The 14,172-nt window shown below is 43.3% G+C and overlaps 1 protein-coding gene across 4 annotated transcripts; it reads right to left on the bottom strand.

The window, feature by feature from the left end:
* Positions 1–452: 452 nt before the first annotated feature.
* LOC136716313 (stress-induced-phosphoprotein 1) lies at positions 453–13,906 on the bottom strand. Of its 4 annotated transcripts, none has more exons than XM_066693914.1 (16): positions 13,418–13,906; positions 5,407–5,492; positions 5,139–5,213; positions 4,623–4,679; positions 4,328–4,492; positions 4,117–4,230; positions 3,628–3,673; positions 3,122–3,212; positions 2,876–3,017; positions 2,651–2,755; positions 2,006–2,147; positions 1,743–1,779; positions 1,559–1,636; positions 1,338–1,440; positions 980–1,110; positions 453–663 (listed from the first exon to the last, which is right to left on the bottom strand). In XM_066693914.1, the coding sequence occupies exons 1-16, from the start codon at positions 13,431–13,433 to the stop codon at positions 528–530; spliced, it is 1,524 nt and encodes a 507-aa protein (XP_066550011.1). In that variant the 5' UTR covers positions 13,434–13,906; the 3' UTR covers positions 453–527. The 4 variants fall into 4 exon arrangements, with proteins under 4 accessions (XP_066550011.1, XP_066550009.1, XP_066550010.1 ...); XM_066693912.1 differs by having other exon boundaries at positions 13,695–13,903; XM_066693913.1 differs by having other exon boundaries at positions 2,006–2,117; positions 13,695–13,897.
* Between the last annotated feature and the right edge of the window lie 266 nt (positions 13,907–14,172).

The raw sequence follows: 14,172 nt of genomic DNA, 5'->3' as shown, positions 1-14,172 counted from the left end.
CTCATCCTTTAGGCTGTGTTATAAATTAATAAAAGGCACTTATAGTGTGAGATTCAAGGTATAGCACAATCTAGCTCAACTGTATTATTGTTCGTGTGGTTTTGTTTTGGCACTGAGAAGGGAGGGACTGGAATAATACCAATCGAGCATCCCAGCCACAATCCCATCCCGACCAAGGCAAGTGGATACCATACATACAATCCGCCCAGCAGTCTGCAGTCTTGTTGCAGAAGACGGGAGCCAGAGCTGTCATTTGCAAGTGTCCCCTTCCTTCCAGAATACTGTGTGCCAGATATCGACAAGATTACAGGCTGAGACTTGTGCCCTATCTAGGAGAAATATTGAATATTTCCGCCATTAGATTAAGGACTCTTCTATTCTGCACTGAATTAAGGGGACACCTTAATCTAGAGCTCACTTTGTCCCCGAAATCAGCCCTCCCCTCCCCTCCCCTCCCCCGCCTCTATTTCAGCAGTGGCCCTTATGCCCAAGTCCCCGGAGGCGACCGCGAGGCAGAGGGCCGACTCTCAGGGCTGCCAGGGCCGCCGATCCCGGCCGCGCTGCCCAGGAATGTGTTTGTAGCGACACTTGTCCCCAAAGTGACAGCCAGACGTTCTCCAAAAGTAACACTCGTCTCCGTTCACCGGTCCTCTGCGTCTGGGGCTGCAGAGGAAGAGAAAGAGCTTAGTTTGTGCTTCTAGGCAGTGCTCTCGGTGGGGGAGTGCCCACAGGGTAATGGATCAAAGCGGATCCAAAAAAAGGACTGTAAAAACGAAAAAAAAAAAATACTCAAGAAGAAGGAAAAAAGTGGCATTTCTTTTGTCAACATCTGTTTCTATTCTACTCAGCCACAAAAACAAACAAACCCATAAGTTTCCATCAGCATCTATACATTACAGTCCCCCTCTGGACAAATCCCAGTGTCCTGAAGAGGCCTGCCCTCGGGCCTGTACCCTGCTGTGGTGTGCTGATGTCATACCCTGTGGGTGCGGCAGGCTGCGGGGGGGCTGGAGGGATGGAGGTGGCCGTCCTCTGAGGGGAGGGTGGGGTGCGCTGGGGGCGGCGATCTGGATAGCGGATCACCAGCCTGGTGTTCTCAACCTCCACTCCCTTGACACAGGAAACAGCACACGTCACTGACCGCACCGTACCCCCAAACAAGAGGCACTGACTTGGATTGGTTCCCAGCAATTCCAGCTTTTGTATTACAAGAACCCACAGTAGTCTGCTGCCTAAATGTTCACGTGCAGCTGTCTTTCTGAACAGAGACGCAAACTCAAACCCCTCCCGCTAAGAGTGGACGAGGCAGTGGACAGATGTGACCACATCACACCGACCTGCAGTTGGTCCATTGCGCGCGCCGCCATTGCAGCGGTCTTGAAGTTCACGAAGGCGCAGAATCGCTCGTGAAGGACTCGAATGCTGTCGATCTCCCCAAAACTGTGGACAGGCAGAGACACAGTTGGAACGGAATGTGATATTTTACATCAGAGCATTTGGTTATCTAGGATATCCTTGTGGATAGTGACTTTCCTCCAGACCCCAAAGTGTCCCCTACCTTTTGAAGAGGTCTCTCAGCTGCTTCTCCTTCAGTTCAGTGGTGACATTCCCCACCCACAGCGAGGCACAGGGGGTCCTGGGAGACAGAGCAATCAATGGCTCACCTCTAACACAAGCCAAGGATACCTGGAAAACCTTCAAACTCCCCAATATAACTGCACAAAGTTATAAAATATACTTACCCAGAGATGTCCAGTAGAGAGTCTAAATCACCCACCACTGTAAGAAATGGAGATATAGAGAATATGGTCAGTTTATTGGGGTAGGCCTAATTTAAAGTTTAAAGATAAAACAGTAGTATTTATCTAGTTATGTTCAAAACAACTGTTAATGTTATACGAGTAAAATAAAACATACAGTAAAAGATTTGTGCTTGAAAGCTTTTGCACCCTCTTGTGGTCATTAAAGGTAATGTAGTCCATACATAACTGGTCCATAAATTCACCTGTACTGTAACTGAGCTCTGTACTGTTCTTATCTTTGGCAGCCAGAACAGCTTGAACTGTGCTGAACTTGTCCAGGAGCTGCACGCTCTGCTGCTCGGTGAAGCCCAGCTCCTGAGAACACACACACAGACAGCCAGAGGACTACTCACTATTAGAGCTCAGGCAAACAGCTGAAACACAGTACATCTGAAACCATAAGACTCTGGACTGGCCAGGCTTATAGTAAAAGAAGAGTCAGGCAGTCATATCATGAAGAGACATTCAGCTTAACTTCCAGACATGGACTTTAAAAGGTTGAATATTAACTCAATTCTGAAGTAGACTTTAATTTCAGTCAGTATCCTATCACACAAGGGTGACAAATCTGGATTTCATACATATAATCAGGTATGCTTTATTTAGAGTATTCAAAACCCAAACCCCACCCTGACAATCCAATTCCCCTAAAAAAAAAAAAAAAAAAAAAAAATCAACAAATTCTACAGAATGATAGGTTACTTGAATCCCAACCCCTGATGTCTATCGGACCAACCTCAAACACCACAAACTTTCATTCCCGTGATCATATTCCCACGTTGTAAGTCTGTACCGCTGACTCCCACCCCCACACCGGCTCCCAGGCCAGTCCCTTCCGTGTTCGTTACCATGAGCTGCAGGACTCGGCAGGTGAGCAGCTCTGTGACGGCATCCTTACAGTCCTGGTCCAGCTTCAGTACCTCCTCCAGCGCTTTCTCTGCCTCGCCATACCTCTGTTGTGAACACACACACAAACGCACAGACAGACAGGGATGTATGCCAGGTAGGTCTCTCACACCCCCTAGTGGAGTTCTGCAGCAGCACACACAGAGCAGGTCGGCAGCTCAACACACCTTCATCCCCATCAGGGCTCTCCCTTTGCGGAAATAGCCCTTGGGCCAGTCGGCCGCCAGGTGGATCGACCTTTCCGCGTCGGCGAGGGCAGAGGGGTACTGCTCCAGACACTCGTGACAGTACGAGCGGTTCCCGAAGAACCTGCCACACACATACACGCCGGTCAGAAAGGCGGTGCACGGAGCCAGCCCCGGGATCCGGGGGCCGCAGTGCCCACTACACTGGCAGTACTGCTGGATGAGTACCTGTAATCCTTAGGATCGTATTTGATCGCTTCTGTAAACATCTCGACAGCCTGAAAATACAGTCCCTCCTGCACCAGCTGGATCCCTTTTTCTGAGGAAAAGCAAACAAAGAATAATTAAAAGGCAGGAATGTAGGAAGCCCAAAAAGTCCACCGAGTTTGAATTGCAAGAAAAGTCAGGCGTCTAAGTCTTATCCGGTTCTCAAGAGCAAAGGGCACAAACACAGCGGTCGCTTCAACTACAGGCTCATTACAGCACTGTAATCGACTCAAAGAAAGGAACAACACGAAGAGTGAACAGTGAGTGTGTGAGACTTGTGCAGGGGGTAAATACACTGTGTGTAGAGCTCAATCCAGTGACTTCATTTGAGTGTTCATGGTCGGTGAACAGCTACTGTTTCTGTCATTATTAAGCCAAGCCTCAAAGGGAGGGGAAAAGGCTAGAACCAGCCACCCAATGACAAGACACAGATAGTGAGAGCAAGACGAGCAAGACACTGCACACACCTGCTAATGCGGTGCTTTTCTTGATCACAGCACCTGTGCCGTTCACCTGAAATCACAGACAAACAGACAGACAGACACTGCACGGTCACTTCAGACATTTGTGATGTATGATGGAGTTCAATTGATAAATGCTAAAACTATTTTATTAATAAAGTGGTTTGTATGTACAACATATTAGTACTTGCACAAGCATTCAAGCATCCTGTCTTCAGCCTTGTTGAAGGGTACATGGCTCGGAGCAATTAGACTTAATGTAAATGCTCCCATAACAAGCAGCCATTGCATTTGCATTTTAAGGGCTGATGCAAAGTCAGGTTGGGTGTAATTACAGTACCAGGACTGAGCTGCAACAGATGATGAATGCATTTGTACAGCAGCAGTCAAAACCCCTTATTAGGGGCACTGCTTAGAACTGGCTTTTGGTTAAACAATAGATGGGTTTGTGGTGTGTCATGCCCTGCCAGGGTTCGAGAGTGACGTAGCACTAACCTCTCTGGTTCTGGCATCATTCTCCTTGTTCTCTTTGGATCTACGGCTGGGCTTTGGTCTAATGTGACTGGCAGCATTGGCAACGAAGGCACTGCTCACATCCCACTCGGGCTCCTGCACACACAGCACTGTTAGCAGGTGAAAATAAGTTTCTATCTAGTCTGTCTGAGATCAGTGATCCAGATCTCCTGGTTTGGAGGCGGTGTCCTACCTCCTCACACATGCTGGGAGGGGGCTGGCGGTTGTTGCCATTTCCTGAGGTGGCCAGCAGGGTGACAGGCCTGCTCTCGCCAGGAGAGACCAGCTCCCCCACTTCCACGGTTTCCTCCTCGCTGTCGCTCACCTCCGACTCCTCTGCGTCCCCCTCAGTCTCAGCCTGCCAACACACCCACACACACACCCCTCAGCTCTGGGGATTAGAGAGTTAAAGCATCTTCCTTTTGTAAAGATGAAGATTCTGATTCATAACGGCACTTTTAAAGAAGACAAGTCATTATCATTTATACCTGTTCATTGCCCTCATTCTTTTTCACTTTCTCCAGCTTCTTCCGCTCTCTTTGCCGCTGAAACACAAATCGTAGTCTTAAGATGCCTTAAAAAGAAGAGTCTGAACATGTGTCTGAACAGCTCCACAGATCAACTAGACCTTTATTACCTTTTACCTAAAATAAAAGAACGAGGTGAAAAGGACACCAATTTAAGCAGAACTGAATCCACAGCTGATGACAGAGCCGTGGAAGTAGGAAAAAAACAACCTATTAATTAGTAAAGGCGGTATTTAGAAATGGAAAAGAGGAAAGGAAAGAGGCCCAGAGAACTGTTCCTGTTATTGCAGTAGTCAACAGAGATGGGCTGAACCTGGGTGTGGGTTTTGTACAGTGATATATCAATATTACTTTAAGAATGTATACGCTGGCAGCTCTCTGAAGTTGACATGTTTTACAGCCAAGGTTTATTTATTTTCAATATCAGATGGCCACATTCCTCCATAAATGTGCTAGGTGTGTTGGTCCCTGGCTCACCTTCCTCTTGGCTTTGCGCCGCTCTGCTTTCCGCCTGGTTCTCTCCTCCTCGCTCAGTCCTTCCTCCAAGCCATCCTACCGATCACAGAAAACAGTTCCCTTATGGCCCGGACCGACACAGACACAGACCCCCTCCCACACCACACTTAACTTAAAAGTCTCTACCTCCCTTCACGAAGATCAGAACCTCTGTAACTTTCAAATCAAGATCACAAAAATGAACGGTCCACCAGCTCATAAAGACTTCTCCTTCCCACAGCACTAATACCTGTATTAGGGTCCCATTTTCTGTCCTCCTCTCTGGACCCCGTCCTTCATAGTCCAGCATGTCTTCCCTCCTCTCACTGGGGCCCTCTGGGGACACAGATACAAGATTACTCATGTTGCTGATACAGGGCTACCACAAACTTCCCGTTAGGTAAGTTTACCAGCAGGAGCCCCCAACCACACCACACAGGCACATGATGGCAGGTTGGTAAGGGTTTCAGAACCTACCAGTCACAATGAGGAAAAAGCACCATCAAGTTAGGAACTTGATAATAACCACACAGACTGATAGGGAGAAATTGACTCCCTCAATAAATACACGGACAAGGAATACTCAGGGCCCGATTTAACTGAAATAATACCAAAATAGTTTATTCAGCTACAACGAAGCGCTCCGGAGATGGTCGGCAAGACGAGTCTAAAGTTTTTCTAAAGGACATGCTATCATATACAAGAGGACTCTCTTTGGTTGCTGGGTAACTGCATGACGTCAATGAGGTGCCCAAAACTTTGTCACACTTCTCCTTTGTCTTCTGTTCTCTCTATGGCCTTGGATGAAAACGTTTTTCTAAAAATCAGCTCTACAGAACTACTGCAGCCGGCCTCTCCGGAGCGATACACAAAGCTTAAATGCATACATGAGTTACACAATCTTGCTACAACAATGGTGCAAATATATCTGGCATCTAGACAGGGCACTGTCCTGCATCACAGACACATTATGTATAAAGGAGAAAAAAGACAAGAGAAGCAATACACAGGCAGGTTATACAAGTTGTAGTCTGAAGTCTATAAAACATTCATGAGAGAGAGAGAGTTAAGTTCATTTTAAGTGTCAAACACCTATAATATAAATATTTATCACTATTCAAAGGACACTTATATTGCACCCCTGAATGATTATTCTCGTTAGTTGTATTGTACTGTATTGTAATTCGTGGAGGTTCCTGGCAGCCGTTGAAGACACAAATAACAACAATATAAAAAATAAAAAGTAGCAAGATTTGTGACTTTGGCAGGAATAAATGAAACCTTGGTCTCAACAAGGACATATGAAACTATGTCAGAACATTTACAAGGTTGGTTTCCTCAATTTTATTACAAAAGTGAAGATAATAGTTATTGCTGGTTGCCCTGTGTTTTCTATTAAGCCCAAGTTACCGCGCGCTGACCCGGCTCAGACTGACAGATCACATGGAATGCAGAAATGTTATTAAGAGGTTCCAAAGACATCATAAAATTCATGACTTAAGATTGAGAGGGGATTACACATCCAGGAAAGTTTCTGCCTGAACTGCAGCATAGCGTTTGTTCAGCAAAGCATCGAGCTTCATGCAAAGGGCTATACTGCGTCTCGAACAACACATGAAAAGTGTGCTTCTCCCTTGCGTTTGCTTCGGCAGCCAGTTTTTCTCTGAGACAGACTGGCTGGCATTCTGATTTTTTTGTCAATACTGAGGGGGTCAATAAACTAAATAATTGTCATAAAAAGACTGAACTTTGTACAGAGGCTGACAGACAACACAGCAACACAGACAAAGTGACAGATAGTTAGAGTTAGGTGATGAGTCATATGAACAGGAAAGTGAGATTAATATTATAATATGAACAGCTGTGACATGATTGAGCAGCGTGCCTGGAGCTATGTGCTGTGGCCTACCGACAGTCATTCTTTAATGTTTTCGGCCATTACTGCTCTCAATATACATGAACATCTGTGACGAAGTGAAATCTAAACCTGCTGTGACAGTTGCAAAGCTGGCCCTTGTTCAGAAACAGCTGTTACTATGGCCAGAAAAATTAAGATCCATTCCACAGTCAAATTGTCCTACTGCAGCTGAGAATGTTTTCATTCACTTTCCTTTTGGCCAAGGAACTTGAAATTCCTTGAAATTAGAGGTTCCACTGGAATTCCTGGTCACTCAAGACCACTATGTAATCATGCATCTATAAATTCTTTGAGGAAGTGTTCGAGTTGGGGAAAAATGAGACCAATTTAATCGTGGTTTACCTGAGAGTAAAAAAAAAAAAAAGAAACCTCTTGGCCTATTCATGTGTCTTTTTGTTACTGAACTGCCAGCGTTGGTGCAGCTGTGAGAACTGCTTGTACAGGCAAACGTGATACTCTCAGTTTTCTCCTTCACATGTTTGTAGAAGTCTCACTCATTACTTATTTGCGCAATGTCATTGCTCAACTGGTTTATGATGTTATATAATTTGACATATACTAAATCATTCTGTAAGAAGCTGCACTTGGTGTTCACGTTCCTAATGAAGTTTTCTGCAATGCCAGGAATAACAGGAGACTGTCCTGTAATGTTATTGATCAGTGAGGTCATTGCTGGAAAGTTGTCCATTGTGAAACAGCTCAGTTCCTTTATTTTCCATGGCCGAAGCACTGGCCACAGCTCATGGCAATTTTACTGTTTTTCCTACACAATGTTACACATCACACATTGATATTCTGCAAAGGAAACTTGCTCAATTTCAACATTAATAAAGACAGAAGAACAGACAGCACTGCACAAGTTCTTATTATGCTCACAGTGACTATACAAATCACACATTCAAACACTACAAAGAGAACCAGACTGAGAAGATCAGTAATTTAATGCCAATGTGCTAGATGCAGTTATGGAACACCAACAAATAATTTCACTAATCAGTATCGGTTTTGTTTCATAAGTAATCACACTATATCAAACACAATGGAACTGGAAAAACAGGTGAATGGCACAGCAGTCACATGACGATTCCTTCGGTGCCAATGAGGTAATTTGGTATATGGTAATTTTGGTGACTGGTGTATTATTACTTCCAGCAAGTAGTGGACTACGTATTGATGGATGTTATGACCTGAGCTCTCCCTCAAACACATAAAATTAAAGGGCTTTTCCTACTGTACACTTTTAACATCACATCTGTACCTCTGTCTCGTAGAACAGAGATTTTTGTTACACCTAATCCATTCCACAGATGGCCAAAGTAAACTTACAATGTATAACCTACAGGAAAAAACATCCTAAAAATATAATCAGGTGTAACAAGATTAGCAACAATAACATTAATACACATTGAACCATAAATCATTTTCTTTTTCCTATCTATCCAGTTCTCACTTTGAGAGAAATGACAATTTCCCAGTTGCTCCATCTCCACGTCTCTCCCTTCCACAGGGCTCAAAATATATTTAGGAGTGAATGATGCGTGGCACTTTCACTACAGTATGTTGAGTTCACATGTCACATAACTGCATTTTAAATCAAATTACATACATAAAGTCCCAGTTATATTTTTACTGTGTTATAAGATGAGTATGTATAATGTAAAATGATCTGCATCTTTGAATGTCTGCATGACAAACAGCAGGCAGGGCTAACATTGGCACATCTCTGATCTGGCATTTCGCTTCCCAGAAATACAGGAAAAATGTTATTTTAACATTCCACGAAAATCCCAGAGATTGGAGGTATAGCTGTACACTGAGGAGATTCCACTGCCATGTCAACACCTCTAATCGGGGCCGGGAACACACACGATATCAGGATCCTAGCAAACATCTGTTAACCTTGAGAAACGAATACTTTGCTACAGTCCTGCTGAATGCACCTCTTGTGGGGGAAAAACAATAATACAGTTTTTATAACCATTTTTTCCTCTTGCAGCTCAGAAGGGAATGTGTCTACATACCACCAACAGTTAACATTTGAGAGACAACAAGTAGAGGCTTTGTTTATCGTGGTTGGGGAAAGGATAAATTACAGATCAATGTTATCTCATTCATCAGGAATGCAACCTCTCATCACTCAGCACTTCCTGAGCCCAATCCCGAAGACTTTCACTTTGAAGCTGTTCTGTAAGAATAACCTTGTTAATGCGGCTGTGCACATTCAGTTTTTAAATTTTATTCCTACAGCTAACTTTAAAGCCGTTGAAGGTCCTACTCGTCCTAATTAAAGTGCAGACAGACTAAGAACAAAAACAGATAAAATAGTTTGCTTGGAACATTCCTAAGAATTATTATTTCTCCACTAAGGGGAAAGAGGAGCTATCAGAAGCATTTCAAAACATCAAATATATACAATCTGCCAAAATATATACTTCCACACTTGGTTTAGCTTAACAAAAGGCATATAGGCAAATACCGTGATTTGTACTGATGTACATGATTTACCATGAATTGATTAGATGCTAGAGACATGGACTGAGGCCCTGCATTATTAGACTGACACAGCATTTGGCAAACAAAAAAAGTATGCACTCTCCTACCGAGGCCTGACACTTACACACATACAAGTTATAATTAGTCACTAATTATAAAATTGAGTTTGTACACAAACTGGTAGGTCGAGTTATCTTTTCAATAAGTTAACTTTCCCATATTATGGTTTTAAAATAGACTTCTGAATATGTGATGTGAATTTTATATACAGATAAAATACAGTACTGTGCAAAAGTTTTAGGCAGGTGTGAAAAAATGGTGTAAAGTAAGAATGTTTTCAAAAATAGACATGTTAATAGATTATATTTATCAATTAATTAAATGCAAAGTGAGCAAACCGAATACATTTGGGGCCAATCAGATGCCTCCCTGATGGTATTGCATGATGGATAAGTATCTGCTGTACTTCTCAGGAGACCATTGAGGAGACCATTCATTCTGACCAAATCCCCAACTCCATTTGGAGAAATGCAGCCCCAAACTTGCAAGGAACCTCCACCATGCTTCACTGTTGCCTGCAGACACTCATTCGTGTGCCGCTGTCCAGCCCTTCGGTGAACAAACTGCCTTCTGCTACAGCCAAATATTTCACATTTTGACTCATCAGTCCAGAGCACCTGCTGCCACTTTTCTGCACCCCAGTTCCTGTGTTGTTGTGCATAGTTGAGTCATTTGGCCTTGTTTCCACGTTGGAGGTATGGCTTTTTGTCCACACGTCTTCCATGAAGGCCACTTCTGACCAGACTTCTCTGGACAGTAGATGGGTGTACCAGGGTCCCACTGTTTTCTGCCAATTCTGAGCGGATGGCACTGCTGTACATCTTCCGATTGTGAAGGGAAGTAAGCATGATGTGTCTCTCATCTGCTTCAGTAAGTTTCATTGGCCGACAACCGCATCTACGGACCTCAACGTTGCCCGTTTCTTTGTGCTTCTTCAAAAGAGCTTGGACAGCACATCTGGAAACCCCTGTCTGCCTTGACATTTCTGGATTGGAGAGACCTTGCTGATGCAGTATAACTGCCTTGTGTCTTGTTGCTGTGCTCAGTCTTGCCATGGTGTATGACTCTTGACAGTAAACGGTCTTCAGCAACCTCACCTTGTTAGTGGAGTTGGCTGTTCCTCACCCAGTTTTATTCCTCCTGCACAGCTGTTTCTGTTTCAGGTAATGGTTGTGTTTCAACCCACATATTGAATTGATGATCATTAGCACCTGTTTGGTACAATTGTTTAATCATATACCTGAATATATGCCTACAAAATCCCTGACTTTGTGCTGTTTTGAAGGTAAAGGGTGGTCACACCAAATATGGATTTGATGTAGATTTTTCTTCTGTTCACTCACTTTGCATTTAGTTAATTGATAAATATAATCTATTAACATGTCTATTTTTGAAAGCATTCTTACTTTACAGCATTTTTTCACACCTGCCTAAAACTTTTGCACAGTACTTTATGTATATATATATATAATTCAGACCATCTTACAACCCCTTTTAATCTTTAATATAATGCTTCTTATGACTTACATTGAAATAACATTTTTATTTACTTGGATATGGACAATAAGGGTTAGGCTACCCATATAGCAGATTAACAAATTATAAATTCCAATTTAAGCCCGCAAGCTGTACTAACCGTCAACTAGATGCTACAGCACACATACAGCTAGACTTTGATTAGCTCTAATGCAAATGGGTTACGGATGATTTCCATAAAACAAATGTTCTATACATAGCACGTCAAAATGCTTTCATGTCTAAATACAACAAAGCAGGTCAATCTACCAATAACATATAATGCAGTTAAGGATGGATCTGCATTCTTCTATCATTATGTGTACAGCTCTTTGGCACCAAGAATCACCAATCTGTTTGCAATTTTCCAAACCCAGAGCAATAATATTTAAAAGCGGTCTGGTGTGTGTGTGTGTGTGTGTGTGTGTGTGTGTGTGTGTGTGTGTATGTGCCGTGCATGTGTTTGGGTGCACATAGCTACTACTAATATTTTTGCTTGTGCTGGGTTATACTTGACAGTCTAGACTAGGATATTAGACATTCTTGAGAATTAAGTATATTATAGCATGTCATAAAACTATTCCTGGAAAAATTTATATGTGGATACACAATTGACAACTGAGTTTTTTCAGATTTACACTTGATTTCAATAAGAGATTCTACCCCTATTGCTGAGAGTTATAGAGACCTGTACCCTTACATTCACATGTTTATTTCATTACTATATTAAGATCAGCAACTTTACAAAGGGACTACCTTGTGTGGCTTTTGTTTTTCAGCTGTAGAAAGGTCAGTCAAATACTAAGCTCTGGTTACACTCAAAAATACAAATCTCCTGCACTGAATGAATCATCGTAAAAACTCCCAGAAGCCTGAGCAGATTGCTCATAATGCATGTCTTTTGTAACATCCTTTCAAAACCATACACAAAGGGAAAGAAAATTGAATAAAGTGGCTGACGTCATCCAGCCTTAGTCATAACAAAGCAATTCATAAAAATAAAAATAATCATTAGGATAATCCATGCCAAGAAAACGGATTAATATAAATCAATCCCTGCAGGCTGATAAAGTATTATGTATCTCACTATCGGGTGAGACAAGAATGGATTGTAGTGCCAAGTGCCAGCAGGAAGCACACACACAAACACACATTACAGAGGCCCGGACCGGACCCTAATCTCACACACACGATAACCACCCCACAAAGAGGGGACTGTCATCTCTTCTCAAAAGAAAAAAAGCTCACAGTCACAAAAGATAATGAAGACATTGATGTTGCCCAGGTGTAAACCATGTCACCCCCTGCTCGTCATCTTCCACAAGTGGTTCTCCTTCATTTCTGTCCTCAATTCAAACACGTTTCAAATTAAACTGCTGCTCCCACCACATCCGGAAGGTGCCTTTCTTTACCAAGCATTTATGATTCCAACTGGAAAAATAACAACGTTCCTTAAAATCGTCCTGGGAAGGGATTTAAACCACTGAGAAAAGATGTGGGACAGGAAAACAATACACAATTCAATCTGCATCACTATCAAGCCAGGTTTGTCATTTGCTAACACACTCAAAAAAAGATATATATCCAATTAAAGTCAGTTACTAGAGTACACATTTCATAGAACATAACGTGGGAGATGCATTAGAATAGAGAGAGCGAAAAGTAAAAGATGTATAAGTTGTGTTTTTACAACTGGATCAGAAAATGTGCTTCCAATAAGCCGCAGACGGGTCTTCAAGTTCAAAGTCAAAATTGTAGCATTCCTCTGAACAAGCAGGCTCTGGTCACGGGTCATCTGCACGATTTCACAACTCTTGCGGGTTTAATTTCCCGCAAGTTTGTATTGAAAAAGTAGCACAGCATGCACAAATATAAATCAGAGCCTGGGATATGTTAAGATCTGGAAGAAGAAAAAAAAAATTGAAATAGATACCGACAGCTCTGCGCTTCTGATCTAGAGAGAAACCCACCATGAAGTGTGTGCAGCCCGCAGCGAACTAAATAAGTCGCGTTGGGCAGCGCAGATTTCCGCAGCTCTGCGCAGCTCCACCAATGGGATCGGCGGGATTGTGCAGATCTGCGCCACAACAACGCGAACTAAATCCTTCTTTGCAACGCAGCACAAAGCTTTAATTTAAACGAATACCTGCGTGGGCACCTTCGCTTGAACCCGGTGAATGTGGCTGACGAACCACACAAGCATTTGATGTATCGCAGGCCCGGCCTTTATGTATTGATTTATAGACGGAAATGTAAGTAAACGAATAATTGTAACCTTCGGGTGTCTTCATTCGAGATACTTCTGCCTCAAGTTTTTGGATTTGTTTTTCAATCACTGCATTTCTCCGTCGTCCCCGCGTTATTCCAATACGCGCAAAATAGTGCGATACTGCGGGAACAAGCGCTAGTATCTGCCCATGAATGCCCCCGGCTTGAGGATGGAAGGATGAAGAGAATGAGTGACCGCTCGGATGGAGAACAAGAAAAAAACTATTTGGAAACAGTAAAGTGAGGACAAACCAAGTCCGGAAAGTGTGTGTGAAGTGCCTCACCGCTGCCGATGCCCAGGAGCCTGCATATGTCTTTGGTGAGCCTCATCAGTGCGACCATCCAGCATTATTATTCCCACCGATGCGAGCAGATACACAAATAAAGACGTAAAAAGCAAAAGTTGGGAAACAGTGCGGAGTCTCGGGGAATCTCTGCGCTTCCTGAGCGTCGGCGCCGGCGCGCTGCGTCTTAAAGAGAGAGTACATCAGTCATACATCGTGCACACCACGGAGGGGTAGACAAACAAGCACTGTATACGACCACACGGTGGGTTTTTTCTTATTTGCGACCCTGAAGTGCAGGAAGGCTAACGGACGGAAGTCCTATATTATAATGCATGAGCTGTTGAACGAATAATCTTGTGAAAGCGCTTTTCTCGTTTTTATTGTTGTACCTTGCGCACCACGGGCTGTGTGATGACTTGGGTTGCCCAGCGCCTCATCTGCAGCCGCTGATGCTCTCGTTTATTTTCTCTCATTG

This window comes from Amia ocellicauda, chromosome 20, assembly GCF_036373705.1.
Source record: "Amia ocellicauda isolate fAmiCal2 chromosome 20, fAmiCal2.hap1, whole genome shotgun sequence".
NCBI classification, from domain to species: Eukaryota; Metazoa; Chordata; class Actinopteri; order Amiiformes; family Amiidae; genus Amia; species Amia ocellicauda.
This window is presented reverse-complemented; position numbering and strand designations above follow the sequence as displayed.